Consider the following 17547-nt stretch of genomic DNA (forward strand, 5'->3'; position numbering starts at 1 on the left):
GTAACCGTCTTCAACTCAGTATATCGTTGGGCTGAGGGTCTTGAGGCTTTGCGCCCCTTCGAACCTTCCCTCTGCACCCTCCTGCAGGAAAAAGGGAATGTGGGTCGGGTGGGGGTGGTGGGGGGTGGGGTGGGGGAGTGGGGGTGGGGGGGAGGGTGGAAGGGAGCAAAAACTGCTTAACCAACCCAGATCCAAGGAGCTATCCGAGGCGACTCCAGCCAGGACATTTAGCAGAATCCTCATCCTGTTTGCATCCAGCACTTTGTAGCCTTGTGGATAAGATTGGTTCAGATAAAACTAAGGAAAAGCAAGTACTTTTATACAGTTCTTTCCCAGTTTATTGCAGACACTGCAAACTGGTAGAACCAGTTCTGTTTTATGCAAATGTTGCCCGTCTCACCCACGAAAGAGGCTTCAACAGCGACCTACAGGACTGAGCGCAACTGAAGCACAAACCATCACTCGATACGTTATTAATTCAATGGCTTTTGAAGGTCAAATAAAATTCTCGTTTGAAAACTCGTGAGACATTGCAACTGTTAACCGCCTTCTCCATCCCATGCTCTGGGCCACAGATTTTCGAGAAGCCCATTCCCAGAATGTTGTGTTTAAGTCATTATACGGGCGACTACTTTACTTTCTGCTTTGCTTCTGTCACCATTGTGGACAAGCTTCCCATTAAGAGTGATCCCAGGGTGTCTCTGTTATTTATAATAGTGATGACCAGAAGTATTTTTCGCAGCTCAGCATTCTGGTGAGACGTTGTTAGAATACAGACTGTTTATATTGAAACATTGGGCCCCCTAACCTCTCGAGCAGAATGTAGGATGCCGTGATGAACCACAGGAACTAGGGTTGGAACTGAGTCTGGCTCTGGTGTATCTCTTAGGAACAGGAGGAGGCCATTCAGCCCCTCAAGCCTGTCCTAACATTTATTTAGATCATACTTGATCTCTTTTAACGTGGGAGTTCTAAGAGGTTCTTTTCAATATGTTTGGCTCTTCAACATACGGGGGTTGGAGCTGGACAGAGAGAAATAGGCAGGGAGGTGGTGAGCAGGGACTGAGACAGACAGAAGTGACAGAGGTATAAGGGTTGACTTTTAACTCTTCCCACCAGGCCAGGGAAACAGAAGGCCTGATTTACAAACTGACTTATTTTCCTTCCAGCGACTTCAAGGTGGGGACTATTAAAATCAACCCCACCGCTAAGAGACAAGGAGAAGCTTCAACAATGAGAATTAGAGACCAACGGGACTTAAGCAAGATGAAACTGATTCACAGGACCAGAAATAGCCAGACAGCAATTAGACAGTCAGGCTTGACCAAAACAGCCTCAAATATTTCAATTGCATCAGCAGCAAGAGCTTTTACCATACTTAGTTTGTGTCAAGTGTGGGTTCTCCACCCCTCCCTATGCTCCACTTTAATAGTTGGGGATCATTTGAGACCAATACGAATCACAGAGTCCTTCATCAAAGGCATCTCCATTCCAACCAGAATTAGAATGTCAGTGTTCCACCAGACAGAATAAAGAAACAAATTTTACAAAGTTAATGGTATACCCATATGTAAAACTAAATAATTTGCTCACCAACAGAATCACAGAATTGTTACAGTGCAGAAGGAGGCCATTTGGCCCATCATGTCTGCACTGGCTCTCTGAATGAGCAGTTCACTTGGTGTCATTCTCCCACCTTATCTCCTTAACCCTTTTAGATAACTAATTTTAATTCTTCAGTTGAAACTGCCTCTGCTATGCCCTCACCACTAGCTAGGGTTTGCAGAATGGAAAAATTTAACCATATGAAAATTGCATCCCGTGGCACAGTGGTATTGTGCCCAATTGAAGGCATTTATCTTTAGGGTTTACGGGAGCCAGCAGTCTCCTGGTAACTCACTCAAGTGCCCCCTCTTGCTGGAGCCTGTGTGAAGTCAGCCACCAACTCATCTTTGTCTCCAATCTGACATCCACTCATCTGCATTGTCCAGTAGGAAGGTCACAGCATATCTATCAAAAGCATTTTTATCTCTCTCACTGACTCGGGAATGTTAATTATTACATCCAGAAATGTTAAGATTGATCAATAATCCATAAAAAGTAGGATAGAGGAATAGTGCAGTAGGGTGCAGAGATGCAGTCTGAGATTCTCCCATTCTCCCACCATTATGGTTGGTCGCTGCTGTTTGCCTGGCAGTTTCCAGTAGATTTTCACAGGCAAACTGAAGAACGTCTTCTGCACACAAAAAAAGCTTTTCTTCAAATGAGAGAGGCCATTTGGCCCAAACTAATTTTTCCACAATGGCCTGCTATCCCACCACAACATTCAACTACCTGCTGAACAACACTGGAGTTTGTGCCTCCTTTACACAACCCAAAGAGACCCAAGTTTTCCCCAATAGCAAAAATGACAGCCTCTGTTCCTTTCCCTGTGTATTACCTCTATTGGCAGATCCTGTGAAAAGTGGCTGGGGAAATCAAAGGAAGGGGAGTGAAACACAAACTGTACAGCAATATCAATCTCCCATTGTGAAAACAAAATTTAACATCAACATAGTTGGCTTGTGGAGAAATAAGCACTGAACCTCCCTGTTTGAATGCATTCATTTACTTCGATTGATATGACCAGGGGGATAGGTTTCGACATTTTAGATTCTGGGCTAGACAGACAAAGCATCCATCCTATCCTGTGTGTTTCTGCAACCAATATTTCTTTCTTGGCCCCATTCCTGATCATAGTTCCTGTATGTTGAACTCCTGTCTGTACACAATGTCCAAGTGTGTGTGTGTATTTTTTTTAAGTTGATAATATGCAGTAAAACTGAATGTGCTGTATATCCAGTCCACAAATTATCACAGTACAGAACTCAAAAGAATTCAAAGTTTGCAGTGGATGATTCTGAAAGCAGCAGGATGCTTACATACAAGGTGGTGTTTTTCTCCCCATCTGCCATGTTTTATTTGACACCATGAATATAGTACTTCCTTATCAACTGAACAAACCTGTAAATTTGTATATGAATTTAGTGGGCTAGTTTAAATTAACAAATAAAGTCATATACGAGAAATAAATTAGTCTTTGAATTTCATTTTTTCCCCCCCTTCCAATGCAAACTTACAAATTTAAACACAAAATATGCGTAAAAGGAATGGAAAGTGCTGCAAGAGTGGTGATGACAGTTGTCTTCTAGAAAAGAACAAAGAAAAGTACAGCACAGAACAGGCCCTTCGGCCCTCCAAGCCTGCACCGATCATATTGCCTGTCAATCTAAAACATTTTGCACTTCCGGGGTCCGTATCCCTCTATTCCCATCCTATTCATGTATTTGTCAAGCTGCCTCTTAAACACCACTATCGTACCTGCTTCCACCACCTCCTCTGGCAGCGAATTCCAGATACTCACTACCCTCTGTGAAAAAAAACTGGCCCTGCATATCTCCTCTAAAGTTATCTCCTCTCACAAATCTATGTCCCCTAGTAATTGACTCTTCCACCCTGGGGAAAAAGCTTCTGATTATCTACTCTGTCCATGCCACTCATAATTTTGTAAACTTCTATCAAGTCGCCCCTCAATCTTTGTTGCTCTAGTGAGAACAATCCGAGTTTCTCCAACCTCTCCTCATAGCTAATAACCTCCAGACCAAGCAGCATCCTGGTAAACCTCCTCTGCACCCTCTCCAACGCCTCCATATCCTTCTGGTAATGTGACCAGAATTGCACGCAATATTCCAAGTGTGGTAACCAAGGTTCTATACAGCTGCAGTATGACTTCCCAGCTTTTATACTCAATACTCCTGCCAATGAAGGCAAGCATGCCATATGCCTTCCTGACTACCTTATCCACCTGCGTTGCCACTTTGTGACCTGTGGACCTGTACACTCAGATCCCTCTGCCCGTCGATGCATTTAAGGGTTCTGCCATTTACTGTATAATTCCTGCCTGTATTAGACCTTCCAAAATGCATTATCTCGCATTTGTCTGGATTAAACTCCATCTGCCATTTCTCCACCCAAGTTTCCAACTAATCTATATCCCGTTGTATCCTTTGACAATCCTCTTCACTATCTGCAACTCCTCCAACCTTAGTGTCATCTGCAAACTTACTAATTAGCCCAGTTACATTTTCCTCCAAATAATTTACATATACTACAAACAGCAAAGGTCCCAGCACTGATCCCTGCGGAACACCACTAGTCACAGCTCTCCATTCAGAAAAGCACACTTCCACTGCTACCCTCTGTCTCCTTTGACCAAGCCAATTCTGTGTCCATCTTGCCAGCTCACCTCTGATCCCATGCGACTTTACCTTCTGTACCAGTCTGCCATGAGGGACCTTGTCAAAGGCCTTACTGAAATCCATGCAGATAACATCCACTGCCCTTCCATCGTCGATCATCTTTGTCACTTCCTCAAATTAGTGAGACATGACCTCCCCTTCACAAAACCATGCTGCCTCTCACTAATACGCCCATTTGCTTCCAAATGGTAGTAAATCCTGTTATGAAGAATCTTCTCCAATAATTTCCCTACCACTGATGTAAGGCTCACCTGCCTGTAATTTCCTGGATTATCCCTGCTACCCTTCTTAAACAATGGAACAACATTGGCCATTCTCCAGTCCTCTGGGACCTCATCTGTAGCCAGTGAGGATACAAAGATTTCTATCAAAACCCTAGCAATCTCCTCCCTTGCCTCCCTCAGTACCCTGGGATAGATCCCATCTGGCCCTGGGGGCTTATACACCTTAATATTCTTCAAGATGCCTAACACCTTTTTGATCTCAACATGATCCAGGCTATCTACACACGCTTCCCTAGACAAATTGACCGCTAAGTCCTTCTCTTTACTGAATACTGATGAGAAGTACTCATTTACTATCTCTCCCATTTCTTCTGGCTCCACACACAGATTCCCACCTCTGTCCCCGAGTGAGCTTACCCTTTCCCTGGCTGCCTTCTTGCTTTTTACATATGTATAAAAGGCCTTGGGATTGTCCTTAATCCTGGTGGCCAGTGACTTTTCATGACTTTTTTGCCCTCCTGACTTCTTGCTTAAGCTTCTTTCTACTTTCTTTATATTCTCCACGGGCTTCATCTGTTCCCAGCCTTCTAGCCCTTACGAATGCTTCCCTTTTCTTTTTGACTAATCTCACAATATCCTTCGTGATCCAAGGTTCCTGAAACTTGCCATGCTTATCCTTCATCCTAGCAAGAACATGCCGGTCCTGAATTCTTATCAACTGACATTTGAAAGCCCCCCACGTAGGTTGGTTATTTGCCCTCAAACATCCGCCTCCAGTCCAGATTCCTCAGTTCCTGTCTAATATTGTTATAATTAGCCTTCCCCCAATTAAGCACCTTAACTTGAGGACTCCTGTTATCCTTATCCACCAGTACCTTGAAACTTACTGAATTATGGTCACTTTTCCTGAAATGCTACCCTACTGAAACTTCGACCACCTGGACGGGTTCATTCCCTAATACCAGGTCCAGTATTGCTCCTTCCCTAGTTGGACTATCTGCATATTGTCTCAGGAAGCCCTCCTGGATGCATCTTACAGATTCTGCACCATCCAAACCCCTAGCACTAAGTGATTCCCAGTCAAAATAGGGAAAGTTAAAATCACCCACAACAACCCTATTGCTTTTACATCTTTCCAAAAAGATCCGACTCCCTCAGTAGATCAGGCAAAATCCCCAATAAATGCACAGAAGTTGGGGTGGAGACTATATGTGCACCTTTGCATCAAGTTATTGGGGGCAGCCAAAACAGACTATTAAGTCCCAGATTTGCTCCTTTGTCTGTGTCGAAGTTAGGTGGGTTCAGCTAGGATAAAAAGTGGGGCCATTACCATTGCTCTCAGCGTCACTGGTTTAAAAGGGGAAATCTGGAGTCAGAAAGAACGTGTGTGCCTGTGTGAGTGAGGAGAATTGGATTTAGCAGTGCTTAACAGACCAACCCCCCCTCCCTCTCCATCACCATCCATTGTCTAAATTTACACTTTAAAATCATCCCACTGAACGGAGAGAGTGGTGGGGGACCGGTGCCTGTAAAACAATTGGCATATTTAGAAGGAAAGCTTGGAGCAAGATTTTTACTTTTCCTTCTTTGCCAAAGGTGTGACCATTAAACAAGAATCTCTAGATCAGATGGAATTTCATATGGAAGGAAACTAGTTTTTAAAAAGAGAACTTAAGAATGACCAGTGGTCTCCTTTGACGTTGCAACCAAAAGTTAGATGATGTGTTTTATAAATACAACTGTGTTATATCATATATTCTGCTGCTAAGGTGAAACAGTATCCCTTTAAAGGCCACTATGTCAAATTGTTAAGTAAAACACAGGGTGAGGTCAGTAACTGACTTGCTCATTTATAAGTGCAACACTGAAGTGTTACAAATAGATGCTAAAAACAAAACTAAAAAGAACAGAAGGAAGAGTTTTTAAAAATATATTAAAGGCAAAAAAAATGTCAGAAACCATACACAGTAAGTGTTAAAGTTATTTCTTTTATTTTTCAGTTTTCCTGTGAGATGAAATGTATGATCTTCAGAGTTATATTACATCCAGTATTAATAGACTACCTTAGGCTTTCTGTAAATTAACAACTCATTGTAGCAATAAGCTAGCACCATCAGTGCAGTTGTGGGATGAAGCCAAAGCACGTCTTTTGATCTGGTACTGTCAGTGTATAATCTCTTCCTGTTAGCCAGTCATCGAGTGCACTAACAGTGAACAGCTGAGAAGCTCGCAGTATCCTTTCACACTCATCCCAAGCCTAAGGATTCCTAACGAGGGAGAAATAAAACTAAAGTCTACAGGCAATCAAATCAAATTATATATGGAAGATAACTGGGGTGCAATTTGTCTCGGTATCTCATTACAATGCACCACACCTGACAATGTTTCAGGTATCTTCATCACAAGCTTAGAAGTAGTCAGCATCAAAGACTTTTCAAGTTCAAAAATGAGATGATGCAAACAGAAGTTATTGCCAATACTCTTCCGTGCCTCCAGCCACCGAGATCGAGAAAAATTCTTCCTCAGAGTAAACCCAACCCACTATGTTTTCCATGGAATGAGCAAGTTCCAGCTTGTAATCATACTAAGTCACTTAACTCATATCCCCTCAAGCTGTTGAGTCCAGTCCACTAGCCTGGGAGTGAACCATCTAGAGAACACATGCATCTACTCAATAATCTGATATTTTCTTTTTAAGAAAAATAAAACACTACATAAGCCACCCAAAAAGGATGTCATAGCTTCAGAATGAGAGAGAGAGAGAGACTGGCTTCATTGCCGCTCAAGTACATCAGCACAGTCCAACATAACCTTTAATCCTGCTACGTATATTTAAATAATGTATGTGACCACTCCTGCTACTCGGCCAAAAACCAGTGGTTCTGTTACCAAACACAGTCATTTATACACGTATTTGTTTCAAAATCTTTGCTCTAGACACACACAAAAAAAAAAATCAAAAACATTAAAAATGGAAGTCCTGTACTTGCTAACACAACCCAAAGTGGATACAACAGGGAGCGATCGTTCTGGCTGTTAAATAAAAAAACATCTTTCAGTGGCATCAAGCAATATAACTCATTCATGCTTGCAACTCTCATGAACTTAGTCCAGAGACACCTCCTTGGTTCGCAAACCCCTCATTCTCAATAATGTAGGCACTGCTTCTATAAATGGCATGGGATATATGTCATTTTCTAATTTCCCGGTCCCTGCATCACATAAAAACGGTTAAACAACATTTGGCATTGGAGCTACCCTATCTGCAAATCATTTTCTACACAAAAGCACGCAATTCCTCTCCTTTTCAAACTCCTCTCTTGAGCTTGCCGCTGCCTCATGTATCAGGAGAGGGATCGCGTGTGTGCTGCTCACCTACATTTGCCCTGAGCCTGTCTCTGTAGGTTTGTAGGATCCACTGATCCTGCACAGGGTTGGTCTCTCTCTGGGGTTACAGAGCCAAAGCCAGTATTGCTATCCTGAACTGCAAACCCACATCTTCCTGAACCTGCAATGCTATCAGCTCTTGGGACTTGGGTTTGCTTACACAATAGAGTGAAGCAAAGAGAGAGATATAGTAATCCACACATCTGCTGCCAGCTGCATCCCTGTAGGGTTAACATGCTAAATTTAAACCCACAAATCCTGGATTAAAACCATTGTAATATCCACTTAAACCATACACAAAAGTTTAATGGTGCTACCAGACACTCCAAGCAAAGTGTTGATGCAGCTTGTATTCTGCTCCAGTCAACAAAGGAACACAACCTGCCAAAATAAATAGTATTTGCAACTGACATGAGAAACAAAAACAAAAGAAAAATCAGATCCTCCAGCCACCGCTGAGATTTAATATTTTATAATAGCCTTTGCAAAGATGACCTTACCATGAAGCAAATCAGGATAAGATTAATAAAATTCACAGATTAATAAATGTATTGAAGTACATTGCATTGTTACGGTCTTTAAAAATTAAACCTGGAAACATAAACCTGGCACCTCATAAACTTAATCCACTTCAGATGTCACTGACAGATTGGGACAGTTTAACAAGCAGACGATACCCTGCCCATCTTCCTTTCCAAACAGTAGCTTTCACTGTAAAATTACCCATTTAGAGTCTAGACGTTACCAGCTGTGCTCGAAAATCCAAAAGGGATCATTGAAATTAAAACTGATTTCCTAATGATCAAAGCTGCTAAGTTCTAACCACATCTTTCTTTCCTGGAGGAACTGGCCCTGACTATGATACGGTTCTGCTGATGCTGTGTTGGAGAATGAACGAAAACTCTAATTACAGCCATTGAGAAAAAAACTTTTAAAATGCACATCTGACAAGAAATTAATTAAGCCACAGGCACAGACCTTAGAATTACTGGACTCAAGTTACTGCTAATATGCAAGATCCGTGTTTTACTTGCTGTCTGTGTTCCATAATTCATCTAAGTCGCATTTAGTGAAATGAAACAATTCTCTAAGATGTTATAATGGTTCTGGTGTCACAGCAGTTTCTGTGCAATTCTGCAGCTGTGGGATTAGCCTTGAGTTTTTCCAAAGACTGTATTAAAGAGAACTGAGAAGTGAATTTACAAATTGCAGTGTGTCAAAGGAGAGAGGAGAAGAGAGAGGGAGGGCTCATTACTGGGTCACACAAACCTTTCCATCATGATAAAGACCTTTTAATCTGCTTCAGAGTCAAAGATCTCAAGATAAGTGCCTGGGTCCCGAGGATATCTCCCGTGACTCAGTTTTTCTGTGACCTTAGCAGGGTCATGGCACACAGGAGGAAAGTGCTGGCAAGCCAGTGGGTGTGCGCGCCTCAATTGGTCTTGTGCTCATTTCCCAATATACGACATTAAAAATACTAGTGAGCCATAAAAAGGGCATGAGGCACAACCTAAAATGGTCTCAGGACTTAACCCAATTTCCCACTACCTCCCACTAATCACATTTCCCACTACCTCCCAAACTAGATAATTTATTGGAATCAGAAGGGAGAGCAAGACACTTTATTCCATCATTCTAAAAGTTAATTTGGTTGCAAAGGATAAAGCGCAGGAAAATTCATATAAATAACAAGGAGATTTAAACTCTCAGGTACAAGGGGGAGGTGACTGACACCCATGATTCTGAAATCATCAGCTGAACTATTTTCACCTATCCCACCACTCCCAAGTCAGTAGGGTAATATATCAATGCTAAAATAAAAGAACTATAACTTACAGCAGTCTTATTCCTGCCCCACAAACATGGACTACAGCGCAAACCAGCCCTAATTTGACACTGCCTGGTAAATCACACTCAAAAGTGGCAAGGATGTGGAAAATGGAAAAATGCCACACTGGTGCAGCTTTCCAAAAGCTGTATCTGAAGCATGTTGTTGAGATGGAGCAAAGGAGGCTTTACTCTGCAACTAATGCATGCTATAATCTTGTGCCTGAGTTGACAATGGAAAATGTTCCGTTCTCCAGCACAGGCTCCTTTCACTGATGAGCATAACAATTGATGCCAAGAAGAGTCAATTATATACCAGTTTTATGGAACGTTCATAGCTACCAATGTTTTGGGGGTGGGGGGGGGGGGGTCCGCATGTGACATCAGTGCCGCTTCTAGGCTCACAGATAACTCAAAAGATTGCATGCAGGATATAAAAAAAGGCCCATTAGGATCGTTAGATGCAGAAAGTCTTCAATAGAGCTCACTTGATGGCACCAACTAAAATACAACTAGAAAAAGGGAGTGGGTAGCAGGAATAGCAGCAAGGCCCTTGAAGCAAAAACCACCTCCAGCTTGTTACAAATATACCCAGGAAATGGTAACACACAAAACCAAAAAACGATCCTACTTGCACAAAACAGAAGCCTTTATCCATTCCAACCCATAAGCCATATAATATGTTTCTCTAAGGATCTTTCTAATTTCATTGCTCTGCCCGCAGATTTGTGGCATCCAGGCCACATTCTGTGCCAAACCAGAGAAGGGCAATGGAGGACCTGATGAAAAACTGGATACTTCACGTGTGACAGCGAGTGACACCAGTTATTTCATGAATGCTGACAGATCCATAACTGGCAGCAAGCAAGTTATGAGAATCTTCTGCAGAAATGAAAGAACTCATTACTTGCTGTCATTAGGGTGCTGAAGCGGGAGGGAGGCTAAATGACACCATATACAGTTTAATATCGAAAAAGATGCTATTCAGTGAGGCCATCATAAAGGATAACTGCAGTAGTCACCATTTTGGGCCTCTTGGAATCACTGATTTGTTGGTCACATGTTACTTCAACGTTGCCATGGGCAACATGATCTCTTAAGTTATCATTCTTTCCACTAAAGAAAATAGTTCTAATATCCATGATGTGCATTGGCCACCCGGTTCATCTGTGGTTAACATGGTTCTGGGGCTGCGGTGTGCCACAGAGCAGAACATCTGTTAAGTCCCTCATCACTGCCGTTTCCTTGGGGTCGATGAGATTGAACTCCCTGACAAAGATCAGAAAGTGTGTGTACACAGTATTGAGGTGTGGGTACAGTTCAAGGGCCACAACTTCCTTGAAGTGGGCACAGTAGATATGAGCAAGAACGTGGAAGAGGTAGCGGCTGATCTTCTGGACGAGTGATTCAAAGGAACTTGGGAAGTCTTTACCTGTTGGCAAAATGGGAGATCAGTCAATTCACAAAAGCAATGGGTCTGCATATGCTTGGACAGCCACAACCACAGACAAGCATGCATACACTGACACAAAACAGATTAATGGTGCAGGGTGACACTTTTGTCTCACATCCAAATGTCGTATGAGGAAGAGAACAAATGTATAATTTGTCCTCTTTTCAGCAGATGTGAACAAAGAGGTCATTTTGAACGGTTTAACATGGTAAACTTTGGACTTTACTGTCAGTCACTGATCCACCAGCTGCAATCGCAGATGGTAATTTACTACATGAGATGCACTATGAAAACCAGAGAGTAAAAGTCAAGTTTCAGCAACTTCATTAACATAGATTGTAGGTAAAGTGTAAGCAGGCCAGTTTCCCGTTTGCACACAAATGCCCTACTTGATTCTGGACAGGGCAACAGGCAGAAAACAGGTCACGCATGGAAATAAACTTTTTAAATTCATTTTTTAAAAACTCACCATACTTGGTAGGGAAGATTTCCTCATCGGTCAGTAGTTTTTGGATGTGTGTCATCACTAGGTCAATGTACTGAGGTGCAGTACACTTTATTTTCTTCCCCCGCTCATCTGTCCAGAAGTACTGACTGTAACAATGAAACAAATTATAGGAGACAGGATGAACAACATGGAGCTCAAAAAATGCATCTGAGTATCTGGGATCAATGATGGGCATCACAGCGAGCTCAAGGCTATCTGACATCAACAAGAAGCATATTTAGGAACAAAGAAATAGTAGGCCATTCAGCCCCTTGAGCCTATTCTGCCATTCGATCTGGAGAGCTAATCTGTACCTCAACTCCATTTACCTGTATTTGTTCTAAATACCTCGATATATTTCACTAACAAAGAATTGATGATCTTTGTTGCAAAAATTTCTATTAGCGCAACATCCACATACTTTTGTGGAGCAAGAATTTCTGCTATCCTTTACATGGAAAAAGTGCTTCCTGATCTCATTCCTAAATAATCTAATTTCAAGGTAATTATCTGGTGATTTCTGCAGATATTTATCAGAAACATAAATGTGGCTAATTCATCCCTTTTGAGCCCGTCAACGTGGAGACTAAATGTAGCACTTGAACCACTGCACAGCTAAGATCAAAAGATCATGCATCAAACAAGGGACCTATTGTGGCTTATGTTGCATGGTGCTTGTAGTCGCTAAGCTACAGGGGGAGCTCCACATGGTATTCTAAAGGGAAAGTGGGATGACAAGGATGCAGGCGCAGCCATTAAAATTTAAACAACTGGTCATTAATAATTGAACAGATGAAAAAGCACCAATATGGGCTACACTGGCCATATTACCAGAAAGGTTAACATAACACAATAATTGTTTATACTTGCAGGAGTGTTTGAATCCTTGAGGTCAGTCAAATGTCAATGGTGGTGCATCATTGTCAGGCAATAACTGCATAGTCTACTGTCCTGGAAGAATGCTCCAAGTATACTTTTATGTCAAGATTATTTTTAAATCCGCTTTGAGATTGTACTTCTGGGCTGCTTTGATTTGCTGGCTGGGCAGCAACTTTGCCAGAGATAGGGACTGAGTGCCTGCTGCAAACTGGGGAAGGTGAACTGCTATTGTTTTGTTGCTTCTAAGATATGTTCATTATTTTTAAGGTATTTTCTCCCCCCTTCCTTGGATCTCCCTGCACCATCTTGAGCCAAAAAAAGGCAGGAATTGGTTCCTTGAGGCTGCTCCAATGCTACTCTGTAATGCCACCAGCAGCCTCAACAGTAAAATCCAACAAACTACGTACTGTTCTCAGAGCATTTTCTCTTCAACTCTGGTCGGAGCTGGATGAAGACCCAGGCCCCAATGAACCAAAAGTCTCCTTTCTGCGTGCTGTATGTGAAATGAGTTCGGCAATTTCAACCTTGTCAACTGATGTTTCCCTTCAATTCTCCTGCTCCGTCTGTAGGAATGCGACTAACCTCCAAATTTTCACTTCCTGTACACTGTGGAACTGGGTGTTGCTGCTTTGAGCACCTTTGCAATGACCTCAACTGTGATTTTAGTTGTTAAATGCTCCTTAAATGTTTCACATCAGCAAGGGGGTGCAGTGGCATAGTGGTAGTTGCACTTGTCTAATAACCCAAAGGCCCAGGCTAATGTTCTGGGTATGTGGGTTAAAACTCCGCCACTACAGCTGGTGGACTTTAAATTCAATTCATGTATCATCAGTGATGGTGATCAGGAAACTATAATCTATCGTTATTAAAAACTGCATGGTTCACTAATGACCTTTAGGGAAGGAAATCTGCCATTCTTACCTGGTCTGGCCTACATGTGATTCTAGACCGACAGCAAGCTACTCAGTTATATCAAATTACTATAGGAAATTGAAAAGAAAATGGACAAACCACCTGGCATCAACCTAGGCACCGAAAATGACAACGGCACATCCAGACCTGTCGACCTTGTAAAGTCCTCCTTACTAACGTCTGGGGCTTGCGCCAAAATTGAGAGAGCTGTCCCACAGACTAGTCGAGCAACAGCCTGATACAGTCATACTCATAGAATTATACCTTACAGACACTGTCCCAGAAACCACCATCACCATTCCTAGGTACGTCCTGAGTCATCAGCAAGACAGGACCACAAGAAGTGGTGGCACAGCGGTATACAGTCAAGATGGAGTTGCCCTGGGAATCCTCAATATTGACTCCAGACCCCATGATGTCTCCTGGCATCAAGTCGAACATGAGCAAGGAAACCTCCTGCTGATTATCATGTGCTGTATCCCACTCAGCTGATAAATACTTGGGAGAAGCACTGACAGTGGCAATATCACAGAATGTACTCTGGGTGGGGGACTTCAATGTCCATCACCATAGTAGTTTTGTAGCATGACTGACTGACTGACTGAGCTGGCTGTGTCCTGCAGGACATAGTAGCAAGACTGCGGCAGGTGCTGAGGGAACCAACAAGAGGGAAAAACCTACTTGACCTTGTCCTCACCAATCTACCTGTCACAGATGACAGTATTGGTAGGAGTGACCATCACACAGTCCTTGTGGAGACAAAGTTCTGTCTTCACATTGAGGATACCCTCCATCATGTTATGTAACACTACCACTGTGCTAATTGGGATAGATTTCGAACAGATCTAACAACTCAAAACTGGGCAACCATGGGCACTGTGGGCCATCAGCAGCAGCAGAATTGTATTCAATCACAGTCTGTAGCTTTATATCCTGGCATATCCCTCACTCTACTATTACCATCAAACCAGGGGATCAACCCTGGGTTCAATGAAGAGTGCAGAAGGGCATGCCAGGACCAGCACCAGGCATACCTAAAAATGAGGTGCCAGCCTGGTGAAGCTACAACACAGGACTACTCGTATGCCAAACAGTGAAAGCAGCTAAGATAGAGCTAAGCAAGTGATTCCCCCAAACAATGGATCAGATCTAAGCTCAGCAGTCCTGCTGTGAATGGTGGTGGACAGTTAAACAACTAACTGGAGGAGAAGGCTTCATAAATATCCCAAGCCTCAATGATGAGGGAGCCCAGCAAATCGGTGCAAAAGAAAAGGCTGAAGCATTTGCAGCCATCTTCAGGCAGCAGTGCCAACTGGGTGATCTATTGCGACCTCCTCCTGAGGTCCCCAGCATCACAGATGTCAGTCTTCATCCAATTCAATTCACTCCACATGATATCAAGAAATGTCTGAAGGCAATGGATCCTGCAAAGGCTATGGGCCCTGACAACATTCTGGCAATAGCACTGAAGATTTGTACTCCAAAACTAGCCGCACCCCTAGCCAAACTGTTCTAGTACAGCAACAACACTGACATCTACCCGGCACGTGGAAAATTGCCCAGATATGTTCTGTACACAAAAAGTAGGACAAATCCCAATCTGGCCAATTACCGTCCCAACAGTCTACTCTTGATCAAAGTGACGGAAGGTGTCATCGACAATCTATCGAGTGGCACTTACTCACTAATAACCTGCTCAGTTTAGGTTCTGCCAGGGCCACTCAATTCCTGAACAATGGAGGCATTTGGCAGAGTATAGCATCAAGGAGCCCTAGCAAAACTGGAGGCAATGGGAATCAGGAAGAAAACTTTCCACTGGTTGGAGTCATACCTAGCACAAAGAAAGATGGTTGTGCTTGTTTGGAGGTCATTCATCTCAGTCTCAGGACATCATTGCAGGAGTTTCTCAGGGTAGTGTCCCAGCCCCAACCATCTTCAGCTGCTTCATCAATGATCTTTTCTTCATCATAAAGTCGGAAGTGGGGATGTTCGCTGATGATTGCACAATGTTCAGCACCATTATCGACTCCACAGATTCTGGTACATATACAGCAAGGGCTGACTACAGTCAGGCTTGGGCTGATAAATGGCAAGTAACATTTGCTCCACACAAGTGCCAATTAATGACTATCCCCCCTTGATATTCAATGATATTATCGTCGCTGAATTCCCCACTATCAACATCCTAAGGGCTACCATTGACCAGAAACCAAACTGGACCAGCCGTATAAATACTGTGGCTACAACAGCAGGTCAGAGACTGGGAATTCTGAGGTGACATCATCCAGGACAAAGCAGCCCACTTGATTGGCACCTCATTCACCACCTTCAACATTCACTCCTCCACTACCAATACACAGTGGCAGCAGTGTGCACCATCTACAAGATGCAGCAACTCACCAAGGCTCCTTCAACAGCAGTTTCCAAACCTGCTCCCTCTCCACCTAGGGCAAGGGCAGCAGAAGCATGTGAATACCACCACCTGCAAGTTCCTTTCCAAGCCACACACCATCCTGACTTAGAACTATATTGCCGTTACTTCAATGTTGTTGGGTTCAAATCCTGGAAACCCCCCTCCCTAACAGCACTGTGGGTGTACCTACACTACATGGACTGCAGCAGTTCAAGAAGGTGGCTCACCATCACCATCAAGGGCAGTTAAGGATGGCAATAAATGCTGGCCCAGCCAGTGATTCCCCACATCTTGCAAAAGAATAATTTTTTTTAAAAAGTATATCACTGTAGGAAATGGTTCCCAGTTAAAGAAAACTTAAGTACATCAAAAATATATAGCACACAACACTTTAACAACCAAAAAGTACTTACATGTTACATGCATTCATCACTGGACAGGTCTCTGCTGTGCAGAACTCAGAGATAGCGCTGTACTGCAGATTTATATGATTGAAGAATGTCATTGCTATCAAAATAAAAATAATTAGGAATACATATGTGAGGCGGTGTTGCAATCTAAATTAATTCTTGAAATAACAATGCTCTGCTTTATTTTCTTCCTTTCAAATAAAAGCTCCCATATCTAAAAATTAGCACTAATAATAATGGACATCTGGATGTTACTGACCTGCTAGAATCAGAGGTTCTGATGGTTTTTATATCTCTATTTCTCCACATGCCATGTCAGAGAGTAATCCTCTCCAATGGCTCCGTTTAGGGGCTTTCAATGTTTGACAGACCGACAATCGATGCTTCAACCATTTTGCTTTCCTCCATGTGGGAGAATTATCTTCCCTCCAATTTACTGTGCTCCCCCACTTCCCATCAACTTACTTGCAGTTAAAAAAAACTGACCACATATAATAGGAGTCAGAAAAGCTGATTCCTCCTCTCTATCGGATTTAGCAGTATTTCAATTTTATTAAACCTCATCCTACACGTGAGGCTGGAGCATCTATAGGTTATTCAACTGTGGAGGGAATCACAAATAACCCAGATACTGTCCTCTCCCAAAGTCCAGCAAGGATCACTGACGTACCTCTTCCTCTTCCTAATGCAAAAGGTGTTGGGGCCAACACTAGGTACATCTACCACCGGCCAGGCTGACAACAGTTAACCTTGTACATCCTGAGAATCAGACCTGTTACCTACTAGTCTGATTGGCTCTGTGCCACACCATGCAGAGTATTCATACCCAGGAAGCCATCCAAGGAGTACAAGGTCAATAGTTATACATTAATATTTTTCCGGTCTGTGTAAGGGTGCTCTGAGTCCGGAGGGAGATTTACAAAGCGGCTGACAACTTGGTGGATACAGTCTACAGATCTATTGGAAATTAACTTATTATGTTGCAGTCAGGAATGAAGCACAAGAAGTCCTTAATGAGAGTGTTCAGGATGGTACAAAGCAAAAATCAATCCTCCACTTTAATGGCTTCACTGCCTGAAGGAGGGAGTTGAAGAGTTTCCAGTTTAGTTCTTGACTAGTGTACCATCATGGAGGGAAGAATGCATTAATAGAAGAGATTGCACAAGAAACCAGTTATATTTTTACTGAGCCCTCAAGTAACTCACAGTCAAGGCTTGTGGTTTATGAAAGAGAAAGGAATAACAGTAGAATGTGATG

General features: G+C 42.8%; 1 protein-coding gene across 3 annotated transcripts in view; it reads right to left on the bottom strand.

The window, feature by feature from the left end:
* Window positions 1-6496: 6496 nt before the first annotated feature.
* Window positions 6497-17547, bottom strand: part of LOC121271700 (MOB kinase activator 2-like) — a 41885-nt gene continuing 30834 nt past the window's right edge. For all 3 annotated transcript variants that reach the window (XM_041177867.1, XM_041177866.1, XM_041177864.1), the window contains exons 3-5: window positions 16294-16387; window positions 11659-11783; window positions 6497-11168 (exon numbers count right to left, since the gene is read on the bottom strand). In XM_041177867.1, the coding sequence (XP_041033801.1) occupies window positions 10900-11168; window positions 11659-11783; window positions 16294-16387 (488 nt within the window). In that variant the 3' untranslated portion in view covers window positions 6497-10899. The remainder of the gene's footprint in view (window positions 11169-11658; window positions 11784-16293; window positions 16388-17547) is intronic.

The sequence above is a fragment of the Carcharodon carcharias genome, chromosome 31 (assembly GCF_017639515.1).
Source record: "Carcharodon carcharias isolate sCarCar2 chromosome 31, sCarCar2.pri, whole genome shotgun sequence".
In the NCBI taxonomy this organism is placed as follows: domain Eukaryota; kingdom Metazoa; phylum Chordata; class Chondrichthyes; order Lamniformes; family Lamnidae; genus Carcharodon; species Carcharodon carcharias.